At 38.3% G+C, this 18,444-nt stretch overlaps 1 protein-coding gene across 1 annotated transcript in view; it reads right to left on the reverse strand.

The window, feature by feature from the left end:
* ST6GALNAC3 (ST6 N-acetylgalactosaminide alpha-2,6-sialyltransferase 3) overlaps positions 1-18,444 on the reverse strand; it is a 228,563-nt gene that overhangs the window by 63,656 nt on the left and 146,463 nt on the right. The window contains exon 3 of the mRNA XM_040611156.1: positions 15,374-15,783. Within this exon, the coding sequence (XP_040467090.1) occupies positions 15,374-15,783 (410 nt within the window). The remainder of the gene's footprint in view (positions 1-15,373; positions 15,784-18,444) is intronic.

Genomic DNA, 18,444 nt, shown 5'->3' on the forward strand with positions numbered 1-18,444 from the left:
CTTTGATGGGCAGTGCTGACTGCTGGAAAGTGGCAGGAATGCAACTGCTCAGATGTGCGAGTGCTCCATGTCTTGTAAGATTCCTTCCCAAATCTAATGATCACCACTCCCTCCGGGAAAGTGCGATCTTTAAACAAGACTCAGCTTGAGCAATACAAGCCTATTTTTGCACACAGGCCAAGGCACAAGAGATGGGTCTAGTCATACAGAATTATAGGAAATGTGCAATTTATAGCAAATTCACTTAGGAAGTCCCATTTCTGCTTGTTTATAAAAATGCATTTGATATGGATTTGATCATCACTTAGTCATCCAGGGCTCCTTCCTATGTAGGCATGAACTCACATAGGCAAGAATACAGTCTCGTGGTTTCTGAAAGTGCATCAGGGGCTATCTGGGGACACTGACTGAAGGATATCTTCATAGCCCTGCCATAGACTTGCAGGATGATACCTATGCACAACTTGACAAATGAATCCCTGCATGAGTTTTACGATCAGGAAAATGGTCAAATTAAAGCTGATTTAACAACCTCTGGTGCTGTAGGGTCCGTGGATGATATGTATTATGAAATGTTAAATATTATTAATGAAATATAACCAGGGGAAGAAGACTGACTTCAATCTTGAGAAGCAAGATGGGCTTTGGAACTGTCCCTCTGTTTAATAAAACATTGCATAAGGCCAGTAGGAGGTTGTTATCAAATAAGAGCATAAATACAAAATGTGGTAATTATATGTCTACTGTAAATTCACACACAGAAAACTTCTTCAGAGAATGAAAATTGTCTGGACAATATGAAATGGTGCATAAACATCAGCTTTACAATGGAATAGCATGGGCTGTCTTCACGATATATAGAGAAAAAGAGTAAGACACAGCTAACATCAATTTCTTCAGCTTATTTAATGTTTGTGTCTCATGAATGTGGGATGTGGCACTGATGGAATCCCCAGCCTTCCAAGATGCAACACACCTGGCTGGTGCAGCCCAGATACAAGACCTTCAGACCCAATAACACAACATCAGAAGAGGCAAAGTGTTAGAGAGGTAGTGAGGAAGAAAGACCAGACCCACATGTCTGCACTAGCCACCCCCAAAACACAGAACAGCTGTCCTCCGAACAATATCACTGAGCAGATGTAGTTGTTTGTAGAGTATGTAGCTGGGGGCAATCTGAGGGAAACCCAAAATTATCTTCCCTGGCCCTTAGTGTACGTGACTACACACTTAGAGGGAGCAAAGCTATTTATACTGCTGCATCCTAGGGAGAAGTGAGACATGGTATTCTGAAGTGAATTAAAACATCAATAAAACCACTTCCACTAAGATAACAGAAGGTATGGAAAACTGGGCAGACCTTACTAAAGAAAATGGCCAGGGAAAAAAAAAACCCAACAAAAACCAAACCCTCAGAAAGCTGCTTTCTAGTCAAACTAACCAGGTTTGAAGGATGCTAACCAGCATTTTTACGACAATATTTCACCACATTTTTGCTCAGACTTTTCCACCTAAGGAATGACTTCAGAAATGGAGAAGCAGGGCTTGCTGAGATACATATGTTGTGGTGAGAAGAGATGTAACTGAGCTTTTTCCACAAGACTGGGCAAGGTAATCTGTCCTCAAAGGGCATATTTACAGGAAATCGTCAAAGATAAATTTGTGGTTTCTACTTCCCTGAATGGGGCGGATGGTACTATATGATTGCTATTCAGGTCCTCAGGTTTCCTGCTGTTTTCAATACTTTGCACTTTAAACTGTCCTACAACTGACTTTGGGTTAGGCTTTTTTTATTTATTATAAAATAACTTCCATCCATTTAACTAGTTAATGCTTTCACAGCCCTTTGAAGTTGTAAAGCACGGCAAATTTAGAAACTGTTCTTAATTATAATTTGGACAAATGGATCCAGAAGATTGCATATTGATGGAAGGAGTTTATGTTCTCTGCAGTCAAATATTTCCTCACTCATTTCATGCAAAGTTGCTTGGCCAAACAGATTTTCCCAGGGTTCTCTGTATAATGAATGTAACTTTCTTTTGTTTCTGGCTCTTCTCTGAACCCATCAGGAAAGGGTAAAACATAATGACATAGGTCTGTTTTCTCCTGTAACCCTCTGGGACTGTTTTCTCTAATGTGATTGTTTGAAAATCAGCAGTTTTCTGCCAGGAAATAAAACAAGCCATTTTCCTTCCAAGTAACACTGAAAAAATCTGAATGCCACGAAGCCTGCTCACTCATGCAACATTAATTTTTAAAAGAATCAATTTTGTAATCTTTTCAATTATGGTTTATTATAATGATAATAATCACTGAGAAATCAGGCTTTTTTCCACTGCTAGCGCTGGTGGCTGTCATCAAACCATTTTCAGCAATGCTGAAAACACCTGACTAATAAACCAGGCATTATTTATTTATACTTTAGTTTTACTTATTTAGAAACATATTAAACATCAATTCCCTTAGCAGTTGGTGATGTTACAAAAACTAAAAGCAAATAAATTACATCTATAGCACATAAAGACCTAAAATTCACTGCCAGTCTGGCTATCTTGTACTGTCATAATTAAAAAGTACTTACAAAAAGCCAAATTAAACCACATGGACCTCGCTCACGGCTACCACTACAGAGCACATGAAGTGAGTCTCTGTGTGAACACCTCTTGTGCTAGAAGCTCACAGAAAGGCTGTCCTAGCCCCAGCCAGGCAGCCACATAGCAGATCCCTTTGGTTTTCACACTGAAATCACACTGTGCTGGGTGTTTGGTACACTTGAGCACTGGCATGAAGCTTTTGTGATAACTTGTATATATGCATACATATAAATTCTGTATAACAGCTCCAAGCCTTAATCAATGTTTGCATATACACAGCTACATACTCGTGCAATGGAGAACACGCATTGTTCATACAACAGGTCATGCCAGAGCTTAGCATTTAACAGCGTGAGCACAATGAGTTTATGTTATGTTCATATTTTACTATAAAAAGTGTACAGAAAAATCACTTGGTTTCTGATCAAAATCTGAGCTCCCTGCTGTTTTAATTCCTGTAACCAACAATCATCAATAAATAATCATGCACAGCTTCTGCATCCCACTGTGATATTTTGGTTTTAAGACCGGGATGTACTGAGTTGGAATCTGCAATTCCAGATCAGACTTTTGGGTGTTCTGCTCCAGGATTCAAGTAAAAGAGCAAGCACAAGGGCAAGGGCAAGGGCACAGAGGGGAGCGCTGCTCTTCATCAGATACCTTGCAGGTCTGTGAGCTGTTTTAAAAGAGATTGTGGTGAAAACAGGAGGTGTGTGCGAGGTAATGTGTTTTGCAATAAAAGGACAACATGCCGAAAGAAGGAAGCTATATAGATGACACAGTTACAAACAATGAAGTGGGAAATCAAAAAGAAAAAACTGTGGAAAACATCAGTAAATTAATGATAGAGAAGGAAAAAAATATTTGAAGGAAAGCAAGAAACATGCCAAATGGAAACAAGTATCCCATTAAAGAGAAACATGAACAAGGAAGAACCTTCCTTGTGACAAAAGTACAGTGACAACATTATAGACTTGAGTTAGCTAATCCAAATGGAAGAGCCTGAGATGGGTGTAAGGACAAGGCACAAAAGTTGAAATGCTTCAGGAATTGCTCGGGCCAGGCCTCAGGCCTCACAGACAACATATGCCCTAGTACGTACTGATCCCTCCTGGCGTCTGAGGAAAGACTCAGGCAGTAACCAGGCTCTGGACACCATTATGCAACCATGTATGTAACTGTGGTTACATACATCACCACTCCAACCCACATTTAGCTCACTGGAACAGAAAATTAAACTCTCCCTTTGCAAAGACACAAGGACTCTCACCTCCAAGGAGACAATCCTGTAGGTGGATGCACTGGGTAACTCAGCTGGCCTCCGGGCTTACTCCCTCTTGTTGCACTGCCACCCTGGCAGCCTGGAGATGCCTTAGCCTTCCCGTCAGCTATGGGCAAGAGCAGGGAATGTGGCAGAATGGTGATCGTCCACCAGCCCTCCCCTCGATGGGAAAGGTTTCTCTGCCTCCTTAGCGGTGAGGCCAGGCTGCCATGGACTTCTGGCAGCGGTGAGGCTGCCAGCTGTATCTGTGGCTCTCCTCACCGCCTCCTGTCACCATCTGCACCTCCCAGTCAGGTCTAGAGCACTCCCTGGGGGTAGAGGGGATAGAACGCTGGGCAGCAGAGGAATGGCAGAAGGCCAAGTCATTCATTTATTCATTGAATAAAGAAAACAAGCCATTTGTTTCTGCAATGTAGGCAATTAACATAAACTAATTAAGTATCACAGTGTTAGACCAAAGGTATTTTCTATTGATGTCATTTGGTATAATACCTAGAAAAATCAACGCAATTATATTTTTAATGCCTAGTTCATAACTGCTTAATTCATATCTCTTAATTCTGTTCTGGAGGGAAATGGATTAGATGATATAATTCCCACTTCCATGAGTTTGGTATTTAAAGGTAACATTCAACCACGACATTATGTTCAAAAAATATGCAAAGTATTGAAAACTGGAGGACAATATTACTGCCTCTTTAAAAAAACAGTGTAGTCTGATCTGGATATACAAATACTAAAATGTCTTAATTCTAATTAATGTTCTTGCCATTAAGATAATTTGGGAGCTTTATCTATGCATTCCTGAGCTAAGCACTTCTAACTTTGACAACACACAATGGGAGGCTTTGCTGTCTGTGCCAAAGCACTGTTTTTCTATTTGTTCTTGCACGTTCCACTTCTGGGTACAACAGAACTGGAACTTGCTCATGTGCCTGACAATACTACTCAGTTGTAGAAAATACTAAAACAAAATTGCCACAGATGATAAAGCGTACATTTAACGTTTCTCATTCATCTAAAGAGACGGTATTCTACTGACTGACTCGGTGTCAGGCTATCTTCATTTTTCTAACACATCAAACCTGAAGGAGCTAAAATTATTTTTAAAGTTTTGTTCAGTGCAGTCATGTTGCAAGATTTGACTGCCTCTGATAACTTAATTTCAAAAATGCTATTTGTGAAGACTGTATGTACCATTTGATAAAAAAGAACTTGTAACCATTGGTTTTAAAATAGTTGTATTATGAAGTACGTAGAGTAGACACAAACTTTACTGAAGCATGCAAATCTACAATTCTGTGAAAAATGTTGTCTTTACAGAAAGTGCAATAGCACTGTAAAATGTAATTAGATATCATCTTCTGTTTTCACTAGCTATTAACATTATGTAAAGATAAACTAAAGCATAATGAGTCTTCATTATCACATAATTGTTATTTTAATGGTTACATTACAAGCTATGTAATACTATACATACTTCCACCTCTCATATTAGTAGGCAATTATTTTTAAACTTTCTATTATAATCTACCCACAGAGACGAAACCGATGTATTAATGCCACCATTTTAGCGTAATGATAACCATGATTTTGAAATCAATATGATAGCCTCAGGGAAAACTGTAATAATGAAGAAAATATATATATTATATGCCACTCTTAGTCCTGGTACACAGACAGAAGTTTAAGGAAAACACGTGGAGCTGCTCTTGCTACTGCTATCTGAAACTGGTCACATACATATGAAAATACTGGTTACCATTTCAAAAACAGAGAAAAACATTTTAGTGATCCAAATTAAAAGCTTGGAAGTGAAATTGGAATAACCCCTCCCTGATTATTGTCATCCCCAAGTATCATCCTAAACCATATCCAGAAATAGTGCCTGAAATACTCTGTTACCCACTGATAAACAATGAACTGGCCTTAGTTACTCATCCATTCATTGCCTTTCTCTTAACTGAGCAAAGCAGTGTAGCTTGGCAGGAAGCCAGTGGTGCTTAGACAGGTTAAGCAGTACATAAAGCTTGAGGATATCCTATATAAAGTTAAATGAAGTTTCACATCCACAAGGCACTCTATGAGCAAGGCCTGAAATACCTCTAGGAGCGAGAGGGCTCCAGGATGCCCTTGCAGCTGAGACTCTCTGGCAGGATCTGCACAGTGGAGCTGAAATCCAACTCTGTTGAACACTGTGCTTTCTCGGAAGAGGAGGTAAAGGCAATTTAAGACCATGAAATAAACTCAGAGGAGTTAAGGACCACAGCTTTATTTGTCTCCAAATACAAAACATCCAAGAATTGGAACAGGCTGATCAGGGAGTTGGTGGCATCACCGTCCCTGGAGGTGTTTAAAAAATGCATAGAAGGAGTGCTTAACAACATGGATTAGTAATGGACTTGGCAGTTGTGGGTTGTTGGTTGGACTTGATGATCTCAAAGGCCTTTTCCAACCTAAATGATTCTATAACTCTATGAAAACGTTTCAATAGTATCACCACTAATATAAAGTCAGAGCAGCACAAAGAGAGAGAGCAAAAATCACAACCACTAAGTTCCAGGAAAGACACAACTCTCCCTTGCTAAAAGAAAAAGCTACACATGACAAAAGCTAGTCACATTTCTTATATGGACTGGAGGAAGCTGTGGAAAGAACACTAAGGTGGTTGGACACAGGATAGGAAAACAAATGATACTTGAAAAATTGAAACTGACATTCCTTTTTTAGAGGAATACTGCTTTGCAGATACTCTTCAGATTATTTTCTTTTCCTAATATTTTGATTAATTGTAAAATGTCAAAAGACTACTGCTAATTTCACATAGAAGGAAATGCTTGAACATCACTGTGTTTGGCTGAAAACAGGTTATAGAACAGCAGAAATTGGTTCTGCTTTGCAGTTCCAGACCACACAACATTCAAAAAGCCTTATGGGCAAGAATTTCTGCACAGCAATAGCTCCAGCTTTCCCCCAGTGTCCTTTTCTCAGGGAATTCAAGTTGTAAAAAGGGGATAAATATTCCTTGCTTCACAAAGGCATTCTGAGGCTTAAGTGATATCTGCAATATTTTCAGAAATGCTTTCATAGAAAATGTTCGGGATGCTCTTTGGAGACAGCAGCACTGGCATCTCTAATGAATGTACTTCAAGGAAACCTCTGAAACAACATACGCAGAGCAAACTGAACACAGAGCACATACTTCTGACATTTATCTTTGGGTTTATTGTTAATATAAAAGCATGCTGTTTGTTTCTTAGGATTTCATCTGCTGTCACTTTCTTTCCTTTCTCTGTATCTCATTCTACACTAGTGACATAATCTGCAGCAATTTTAGAGTTTTGCAACAAGTCCTGTTCTTTGGAAGTTTTAATGAGTCATGTAAAGAATGTTATTAGGCAGGGAGTTTATGCCTCCTTTCTGTAACCAGTACAACTACAGCACAGAGGATATGCTTGCTGGGATGACTGACTTTTAAAAAATAAAAACAAAGAAAAAGAAGTCTCCAAAGATCAGGATGGGATAGTAACAGCAAACTTGCAAAGAACAAATATGGGCATTTAGAAGCCTTTTCTTCTATTGCAGTTGCATGTTTACGGAATACTAATGTACCGGATAGGGTTGATCAGCTTCTGAGTTGAGTGGTATCTCTTGTATGTGGTCTCAACTGTACTGAATGCTACTACAAACAAGAATTGCTTACAAAATCTTTGAAGTAGAATAGCTGAATCTTTAAACAGCTGTGTAAAAAAATATTCCGCTTCACACCCAAAATAAGCTACATGCTGATCAATACCCAAAACATCAGGCAAACTATTTGAGGACACTTCTTAAGATTCATAGTAAGTCCTCACAGTTGTAGCTATCTTTTTTCCAAACTGTTACAGCTTCCTAAATCTGCTGAAGATGTGAATGGCTGAGAAAAATTGTACATGCTGCTCTTGTGTGTGTTACTTTTTAGATGCATAGCTGCCTCACTGTTAAAAGCTCAGAGAATTTGAGTATCATAGGAACTGTACAGAATGTAGTCAGCGATTGTTTTCTAAACGCAGGTTGTAGCATGTCCCAATAGCACATCAAGTTCTCTGAGAAGCATGGTTGTGAATCCTGAGTTACCTTCAAAGACATGTGCTATAAATCCATGTCTCCACATCTCTCTCTCTCTCTCTTTCCAGTTTCACTGTTCTGAAATTGCAGGCTGAATTCTTTATATGGGATATATGATGACAGACATATAAATAAAACAGTGTAGAACGTGTTTTGTTTTTATATGGTTAAAAATACATATTGAAGATGGGCATAAGCAAGTGCCTAGTTAACACTGAGTTCTAAATTAGTTTAATGAGACACAAGATGTCACCATCTTCCCCCAGTTCTCCTCCCACCTATGTGTATGAGGTCCCACACAGGCTTGATTGCTTACCAATTAAATTTTCAGTGCGGTATTTGTTTACTAACATCAGTTCAGGCTAAACAGTTTCTACTTTCAGTTTTTCTTTTGGTATGCCGCCTGCTTGTTCCAAGCTTTGAGAACAACCTTTTCTAGACATCATTCAGTGAGATATTTGAAATTAGTTCTCATACACCTTTTCTTATGGAAGTCTTTTCTAGTAAGTTTTACTAGCTAGTGGGTGGACAGATGTGCACAAACTCTTCTCTATCTGAAGCAACAAATCACTGTAATGTTTTATGCCCTACCTCCTGAAGTTGGTATCGTCATTTGAGCAGCATCTCTATAACACAAAATCTCCCAGTGCATCTCATGCAGTTTGACTGCAGTATGTTGTCTTTTGCTAAACACTGTAAATACAGCTCAGTGCACTTTAGGGAGCTTCCATTAGAAAACCCATAGTTATCAGTAGCCAACAGGTATCATACTAAAGTAATAGCAACATTGCATTTATTTTCTAATCTATTTAATATACCTTAGAAAAGCACTTCTGTGTGACAACTGGTGATAAGTATAGACTTCAATGGTAATCACTCTGTTTCTAAAGACAACTATTTTAGCTGGCAGCAAGGCTAAGTTAAAAATAGATTAATTTCTTGATTTTTTTTCAAAAATTAGTTCTGTTCCTTTAAACTTTTAAGTCCCTTTAGGAAAATCAAGGTCCATTTTCAACCCTACGATCTGAAAAATCAAAACTGTTGAACTATTCAAAACGGTCCAGTGAAGTTTCTATGAATACCAAAGGCTTCATGCAAAATCCGTGCCCCTGTTAATTTTTCCCTCCAAGACTTCTGCCTTTGCAACCACAAACTATCTTCACCACCAGCAGCAAAACTGGAACCAGTGATCCACAGTGCTACCAGGGTTGCTAGCATGTGAATCACTGACTTACATAATCCTTTCCTGTTTGTGTATGTTTGAGGGATGTGAGAAGCTGAAGCAATCCCAGTGTTGCTCATGAGCAATATCAGCAATATTCTCATGATCATAAAAGCTCCAGAATATTTGAAAGACAGAATGGAAAAGGTATACATGTGATTAGGACAAAAACAAACACTGTGTAAATATTTAACATACGGCTCATCAGAAGCAGAAAACATACAGTGGCACTTAAAGAAGATGTGATAAATGAAAAGCAAGAGATGCTGGATTAATTCAAACATGTGAAAATGCACAAAGATAAAGTAGATCCTGATTATGTATTTCTTAAATCATTAGATAAAGAGAAATAACTCCATGGCTAAATTCAGCAACTACCACAGATCAATAGGTCTCTGAGCCCACACCCATCTATATGCAGTCACAGTTTTGTCAAAAAATATTACCTAATATTGATATTTTTAATACAGTTTCACTTTACTATGTAATTAGCATAATGCAGTAGGAGCTGTGTTTCTTAACAAGTGCTGGTACTTTGTACGGCATTTGGTGTCATGTTAATAAAAAATGGACTTCTATTGAGTTCCATCTGCCTAATAGAGAAAAATGTTCATCTTAATTAGGAAAATCTTCATAAAGAAATACAAATACAGTTACTAATAGGCTGCAGGGAATAAACCTAGAGCACTCAGGAAAAACTGGTGTTTTACCAGGAAATGGAAGGGTCAATATAAACCCCAAAACAGTTGTTAGTTATTCAGTGATTGACTGCAAATAGCAATAGATGTTGAGGTTTTAAGTGTTTTATAATGAAAAATCTATTTATTTCATTAAGGTTTCATGCTTTAGACTCTTGTTTTTTCAGGTAATAAAGCAGTCTTAACTGACAACAAAACTATTTAAACCCTCTGTGAATTAAAATGGACAAATCCATTAACATTTTTTGAAGGAGTTACTTTATAAAAAGAAAGAATGGAAGTGCCAAGCAATGGTTCAAGAAAGATCCACTGTCAAGCACTTGAGAAATGGTCCCTATATCGAACACATATTTTGGTGTTTGTTGTGATCCTAACAGGCAGTTGAGAACTTTTTGCTGACTTTATTGGTGCAGCAGCAGACACTACATCACTGTGATAAAGACTATATCAAAATGTAAACTACAATTCATTTTTGTCCTTAAAAGTGTTTCAACAGGCATTATACATTTCCTCTGTCAGTCTGAATCAGTTTTTTCCATCATTTCCTTCCAAGAGTTCCATAATTTAAAGGCATTGATATTCCCTAACTCTGCTCATTTTCCTTTCAAAATGAAATGAACTTTTATTCACCTTCCAGAATTTAATTTATTTTTTTTAATAAGCATGTTAATGCAAAGCACTGATGGGAAGTACTTCCCAAGTCCCAAAATCGAACTCTCTGAGCCAGATTCAGTGCCAATGTTCACAGCTTCCTAATGAAAAACTGCAAATACTACCTAACGCTAGCTAAGATTGTGTATTTTCTCTGAACGGCCTTGAGAGAGAAACCAATATGTATATGTAAGCAAGTGCAGAAGTGAAAATAGCATTACAATAATATTTCATTTAAGCCAAGAACCATAAATACAGCATAAAAGTCTGATGTTCTGGCCACTGACAGCTTTACTACCTCAATTCACAGAGAATTTCACCAAACAATAGAAACTGCGGGTACCTGAATCTCAGAGAACATAATTTCATTTATCCATTTCAATGACAGTTTTACTAGACTACAGCTTCATGTATATTAGTCAGGCACATCAAAAACCACATATTAGCTGAGGTGAAGCTGTGATGACTGTAGTTGTCTAACACTGTCAATCTGAACTTTAAATTAATATAATTTGCTAGCTCTACATGACAGAGATATAATATAGATCTCATATATTACCAAAGTAATAAATAATTAGTGAACAGGACTGAGTAAAACAGCAGGTTGTGCACGCCCCCAAATCTTGAATCTTGATCCAGAAGTCAGTGATCAGAATGATCCGTCTCTCTGCCTCAAATGATAAAACAGCTTCCTCACAACCTAACACATCATACCATCTGGCATGAACAGAGGTAATTAAGAACTTGTGGAAGAGAAGCACAAAAGCAATTTTGTTTATTTGGCATTGTCCAAGATATTAACAAAAATCCTTCAGAAACAGCCATCTGACTGCAAATGTAGCTCAGTGAACCAGCCTCCTGTAGACATGCTTGTGTAGTTTATAATCTCAATGAAATGTTGTTAAATTGAACTAAATTGTTCGGTTATGGGACGGTTGTTGTCAGAGTTAAGACAGTGTGTGTGGAAAGACGATTGTCTACCAAACTGACTGGGTTTCAGAACATTATCTCAAGTCTGTAACAGGAATTATAGGAGCTCAGAATACATCTCAGCAAAGCTCAGCAGGCTCTTTCCAGTAGTTATTTATCAGAGTGATTACAAACATCAAGTAAAGCTGTGCTTTGAGCAGTATCAGCACATGCATTACTGGCTGTTTGCTGGGGCTCAACGTCCTCTATGTGCGGTGGGACAGGAGCAGTCTGAGCACACCACCAGCCCCGAGAGGGGCCGTGGAGCTGTGCCAGCAGAGGCTCTACTCAGACATACAGTGCTGAGTGGTTTGCCTGAGACTTTATAGTATAAACACAAATGGAGTCTGCAGTCTGGATGATATTAGACTGTTTCACTGATATTAGCACAGATTTATTTTATCATTGCTTTTTGAAAGTGACTTTTAACGCAGACTGTTTTCTAAATGAACCTTAAAAGACACTCCTTTCTTCCTCATCACCTTCACCTAAGGCAATAACATCTAGTAGCATCGATCTATTTGCTGCTAGTTTTCATTAATTTTACCCTCCCTAAGGGTGGTGCAGCTTTGGTGCCAGCTAATTAAAACCTATTTAGGGCTGTTCAGTGCACTTTATCAGACCAGAATTAGTTCTGCTGCTTTAATGAAGACTACAGTTTTTCTTTGTTATTAACAATTAAATGTTGTTATATCATACTGCATTATATTTCTAATGCATGGCAAAGATGTAGATGGCTTTAGAACCACTTATCTGGATTGAGGTACATACAAAGATGCCACATTTAGTAATTACCTAATGTTTCTTTAAGTCCTTTCACTTGACTCAACACACATAATACACAAAAACATTAGTGAAGTAATGGAAGAAGCTGCCAGCTTTATGCTCCCTCTAGGAAAGTACCAAGTAAAATTCGTTAATGAAAATTTGTGAATGTCTGGTAATGAATATTATTTATGTACAACAATTATTTAAAGTGGATGAGCATTCACCACCTTGAACTCAAATGTTTCACTGAGGAAGAAAGAACATGTCTCCCAGATTTATAACATCACACGCAAGTTAGTTCTCTAATAGGGACAGCCCATCTCAGAGGGTATTTTGTACTACTGTGGAATTAAAAAACTGCTTCATTAAAAAATAAATGAACTAGTTTGTGGGAAGTTATTTAGAGGCAATTCCTGTTTCTTCCATGAACCAATAATAAATAATTTGTCAATGATTTGTCAACCAAAGCTACGGGTTTTGAACCTGCACTTGGTGAAGTCAGGGGTGAAGCTCCCACGTCAGTGGTGCCGGACCAGAACTTCTCTGCAGCAGAGAAGTGACTGCAGCACATACCTGTTAGCTGCTTCTCATAACATCCTTTACAACTTGAGCACCACTAGGAGGAAAATACGGAAAAATCCCACTAATTACCTAAAAAGATGGTACATCAAAGAGTAGATATTGAAAGCTCATTAAAGACTTGACAGACTAGAAATCTGTTACAAACTTACTATGCTTTAGTAGCATACACTGTACATAAGGACAGTATTTTAGGATTAAACTAAAATAGATGTGGTTACAATCTATCTACTCAGAACATTTTAAAATATGAGTTGAACTTGGTTTGCTTCCAGAATTTTTGCTGGGAACATGTTGAAACAGACCTCTGTTCAAACTAATATTGCAAGCAAGAGTTGATGTTTCTCTGAGGAACTGAAGGAATATTTGGCTGAGGAACCTGAGCCTGTCTCAGCATCATAATAGCCTGGCACAACATGGGAAACTATTTTCATCACCCACAAATCTCTTGTGCTTTCCTTTTGCTGCTTCTACAAATGCCACACGCTTCTAGCAGCCTTGTGACCTTCCCTAGAAACAGCAGAGGGGTCCTGTGAATTGAAGATGTTACAGAAAATGAAATAGTTTCAAACTGAGGTCCCCTGATTAGCAAGGAACTGTAGGATATTTTCTTGTGACACAGAGGGTGTTGGCTGGTGACATGTTGACTGTTTCCTTTGTTTCTGGCTGACAAGTGCACTAAATGATGTTAAAAACACTGCTTAGTATTTGATGTGGAAAAGTAGGACTAAAAATGAAAGTTCCAGTAGATACAAGGATGTCATCTGATTACCACTGTGAGAAGTGATGGGTTTTTTTTCTCAGTGTTGAAGGGAGGCACATGGAAATGCAATGTGATGTGGGTCATGAGGCAGGCTCTTTACAATCTGCCGCTGTTCACAACATGAAACTTTTAGTCATTGTAATGACTTAAGGAGAAAGAACTTGGGCCACTTTGACATTAGGCTGTTTAAGAACACTTTGTTCATAAGCACTGGGAGAGCAGAAGTTTGATCTGCCTTAGACATGAAAAGAAGCATTTTCATTGTGTTAATTGTGTAATAATAAAAACTTTGAGGTGTGTTAATTTGTTGGAGAGGAATGGATTAGACTGGGGATTAGGATACTTTGACAATGGATGGTGAGATTTTTTTTGATGGGATATACTAAGGTCTGGTCTCACAATAAGGATTTTGATAAAGTATTGTAAAGTCACTGTGACCTGACTGTTAACAAAGAAGAGTCACAAACAAATTTATGTTTAGCAATGTAATAATGTACCCATGATCATATTTATCTCAAGTAATATGTAAACCAGATGAACTGGATTATTCGAGGACATTTTTAAGAACGGATCTTGTGTATTTTCCCTATTAGCCTCTGTTCATCAGCTTGTTCAGTTAAACTAAAGAAGCCATTGAAACCTTGGCACCTTTATGACACGTAGGAGCTCACTCCAACTGCAGAATCATAGCAGCAACATGTGCACATGGTGAACAAGCTGAGGGACAATTTCTTCCCTATGTTTCAATAGTTTTAAAAAAAGGGAAAAATCTTCAAAAGTTTTGACTATTTAATAGCAAAGTGAGTCAAGGAAGTTTGAGAGAGCAAGGTCTTCTACTTCAAAAGTTAAGTCAAAATTTTAGACTAAGTTGAACTGTGAATATCTGGTGTTTTTTTTTTAATTTGGTCAGAATAGCTACAGTCCTTCACAACTGCAAATTCATGATGTACAAATTAAAAAATTACATCTAAGGCACAGCAGACATCTGGAAAGTCCTTCCTAGTTAGCTCCAGTTGGTATGCACGACAGGTACTCTTCCATGCCAAAACACAGATGATCAGAATTTTTGCAGGTCAGTTAAAAAATCCTGTAATTTGTCTGTCTTAATTCCACAAATCCAATTTCTTCTCTGATCATGCTAACCAAAACAGTGGCCTTCACACTTCCATCTCCTTACAGTCCCCACTTGAGCAGCACAAATATGCATTCTCAGGCATGGAAAATAGAATTTCATCATAATTCTGGTAAAAACCTAAATCTATTACAGTATCACTGATAATCCATTTTCACCAAGAAATAGAACTAATGCATAACCCTGAGGTTTGTGTTTGCAGAAAAGCTGCCGTGAATCTCAACAGAGAAGAAAATACAATATACAGAGTTATCCTGAGGTTGTGCATTTGGAAATGTTGTTTGTGTAGGATTATTCCCTTCAAATAAAATGTCAATTTAATCAATAGTAAATTGAGCTGAAAACAACACTCAGCTTTGAAAACATTTCAGGAAGACATCCAATATTTTTGGGACTTAAGCCAACAGAAATGGAAAGAACAGAAGGTAGCGTAGGTGGGGTAAATGGGGCCTAGCTGCTGCCTCATCAAGTGCTTATAACAGTCAAAACCATATAACAATCCATTAAAAACTTATCTGGGGACTCATTTAGTAGCTGGCATCCAGCATGGACTTCTCTCATGTATCTTTTGTCAAACACTGTAATTGTTTTTCACATTTAGGACTTACCGGTCTTTCCCTGTCTCCTTCTTAAATACTGAATCACAGTAACTCATGCGCTTTTCTGTTGTCACATAGATTTTGGCCATTGGGTAGCTGTCAACAGTTTTCTTCAGCATGTTGTACACAATGCCATTTCCATCCTTCCTCATGTTTCGAAAAGGTCCCCAGATCACGTAAACAGTGTTGTTGGTTTCTTTGAAAAAGTACTCGGGATTTTTGAGTAGGAGAGGCACACTTGTGTGAGAGACCACTCTTATGGTTGTCCTCTTCCCCACATCCTGCTCATAGCCCTTTGTGGGAGCATTGTTCATCCTCCATATGCAGGAGGACTTGTCTATCTCAGCTCCTACATTCTGGCCAGCCATCTGTCCCGAGTTTGAAACAATGGCACAGAGGTCACAGTCAAGTTGTAGAGGCTGGAAGAAAGAAAACAAATATACATAGCAACTCTTTCTTTGCAAAACATAAAGACTGAAAATTCAATTAAAAGGAAGATGGGCACAATCCAACAAACTGAGAACAATGCTTCTGTTTAAAAAAAGCTAACAATCCCCATGTGGTAGAGCTGGTAGAAAACCCTACCACTACAAAGCTCTGAATGCAATCCTTTTTTGTGAAGTAGGCAGTTCCAATTTTTTCCTTTGTCCCCCACCTTGCAAAGTCAACTAGAAAAATAGTAATTCCTTTTTCCTTTAAATGTTACGCTTTCCACTAGAAAACAATGAAAGTAAGAAGCAGCAGAAAACAATGTTTAGATCAATGCCTTCTCCTCTTCTAACAAGGTGTTGTCAGCAATAGAGAAAAAAGTACAGAAAAAGTAATGCTGGAAATTTAACTATACACTGACTGTGTTTATGTGTCTGAATGAATAGTTCCCAGATTTGTGATAGAAGTCAAACATGAGATGTAACTCTAAAACACAATCTAGTAGTATGAAAATCCTGCAGTAGACAGAGGAGTATGTTCTCCCCAGAGAATGGTTATGACCCATGAAAAATGAGAAGCAAATGGAATGGTGATACGTGAACTAGAACTTAATCTTGGGCAAACTGAAGTCAAAGATGGCATTTCTTTACCAGAAGAACAGTTATCTGTCTAGCAGAGATATAGAGACTTATCAGATGTTCTGTTTGTCAGTATAAATAGCAAGTGTCTTTTCCTTCTTTTGTACCAACAGACTAAAAGGAAAAACCCTGTATTTAAGTTGGATTGTATGAAAAGTTTGGTTAGAAATCTAAATCAAATGAAAAATAGATGCATCAAAAAAATCTACAGAAGATGGTCCAGGCAACAGATCATCTACAATTTTTGTATGACTTGACCTTCTGTCATGTCCCCAGCTGGGAGCCAGTGACTTCAGGTTAATGTTTGCTAGGAATAATTCCTTTCACGTTCTTCAGTTAGCCTGACAGGATGCTAGGTACTTTTCTGATCTGACTTGTGGTTATTTCCCTTCGAAATCACACCTCTATTAGCTGATGTGGATGAATATCCTAGCAACATTTGAGCACTATAACCTTAGGACTTGGTGGCTGACAAAATATCAAATTTCTTTCATAAAGGTGGATAATATAAAGACAAGGGATAAACATCTGAAGGGAAGCAAATTATAACAGCTAAAATATCTCATCTTTGGGTGACAAATTCTGTACTGAGTTAAGGTGCATCCTACAAGACTTCTGCAATAAAACTCAGAATTGCAAAGGTTTGATTTCTCTATGTGAGTGGTTCACAAAAACATTCTTTCCTCATTTCATCAGGAGTTAAAGATGCCTGACTGCATGCAAAAGCATTGGCAATATTTCCTTTACAGAACACTCTGTATTTTTTATAGCTGTTGTAGTTTTTGAGAGTTGTCCTGCATAGCTCTCTGACAGCAGGGATGAAATCCCAGGAGATGCAGCTGAACACAACAGTCTTTCTGTTTACCGCTTAGTTACAGAAATCCTTTCTAAGATACATTATGAGGACATGGCTGGGTGACCTAAACAAATCCATAAGCATAACTCACATCCTAACATGAAGTGAATTGCTGAAGTCCCTGTAGATTCATTTATAGCTTCCAGGGTGAACTTTCAAACTAACAAATGCTGAATATGAAAATGCTAGATAGGAAAAGCCAATTTGGTCAAGAATCTGGTCCCATTTAAATTTTTCTCAACCTCAGTGTTGCTTGATTTTTATTTCCCCCCCAATATTCTTCCTTCTCCATTAAAATGGAGCTGCTCTCTTAAATTTGGAATTGTTTGATTTTTTTGACCTTAGTTAGAAATGCATTTCACATTTTCTATTCACTAAGTGTAACTGTTCTGCTCGAATAAACTGAGTACACTCACTCCTGCAATTGTGTCCCCTGGTTTTTCTAGCTCTTTTGTTGTGATTCATTTATCTTGTTCCAATTTATAAAGCACTTTCATAATATTGAATGCCTGCACTAGGTCAACATATAATCTGCTCTCTTTCAATAGAGACAGAGGCTTAACCCCTCCCAGCTCTATCTCAGAGTAAATATTTTTTACAATGTAGAAAAATTTTACGTGTCCTAATAAGCATATTTCCCAACAGAGGTCCCAGACAGAGTTAGGACACTGGCTGACACCCATGACAGATATTCCACTATCTCCAGAGTCATCCACTGACTTCAGTATCTTTTTGCATCATATCTTCCTCAATGTATGAGAAAACTCACATCAATATTCATTCACTGAACCCCCACATAGAGACAGGCCGGCACCTTGCGGTGTTGGTTTGTAAGTGTGACAGGCAAAAGGGGTAGCTTCAGTAATCCACACCAATAGCTTTCTCATTTCCATCATCTAACACAACGTTCCTGTTTGTTATTACACCCTAGCTCAGGTATGGCTGTCCCATCACTTTAAGACTCCAAAGCTATCCAAAGGTGGCCCCTCTGCCAGTGGCTCCCACAGGAGCTATTCAGGCACAGGGCTTTGGGTGCCTAAGGGGCTGGAACTGGGAAGCACCTGGGTAGTTGTGGCTGCTACTTCTGCTACTGAACTAGGACAGCTCCCTATGACCCCTGAGGAGTTGGAGTGATGTGCTGTTGTCCGCCTTCACCC

The sequence above is a fragment of the Falco naumanni genome, chromosome 11 (genome assembly GCF_017639655.2).
Source record: "Falco naumanni isolate bFalNau1 chromosome 11, bFalNau1.pat, whole genome shotgun sequence".
NCBI lineage: Eukaryota > Metazoa > Chordata > Aves > Falconiformes > Falconidae > Falco > Falco naumanni.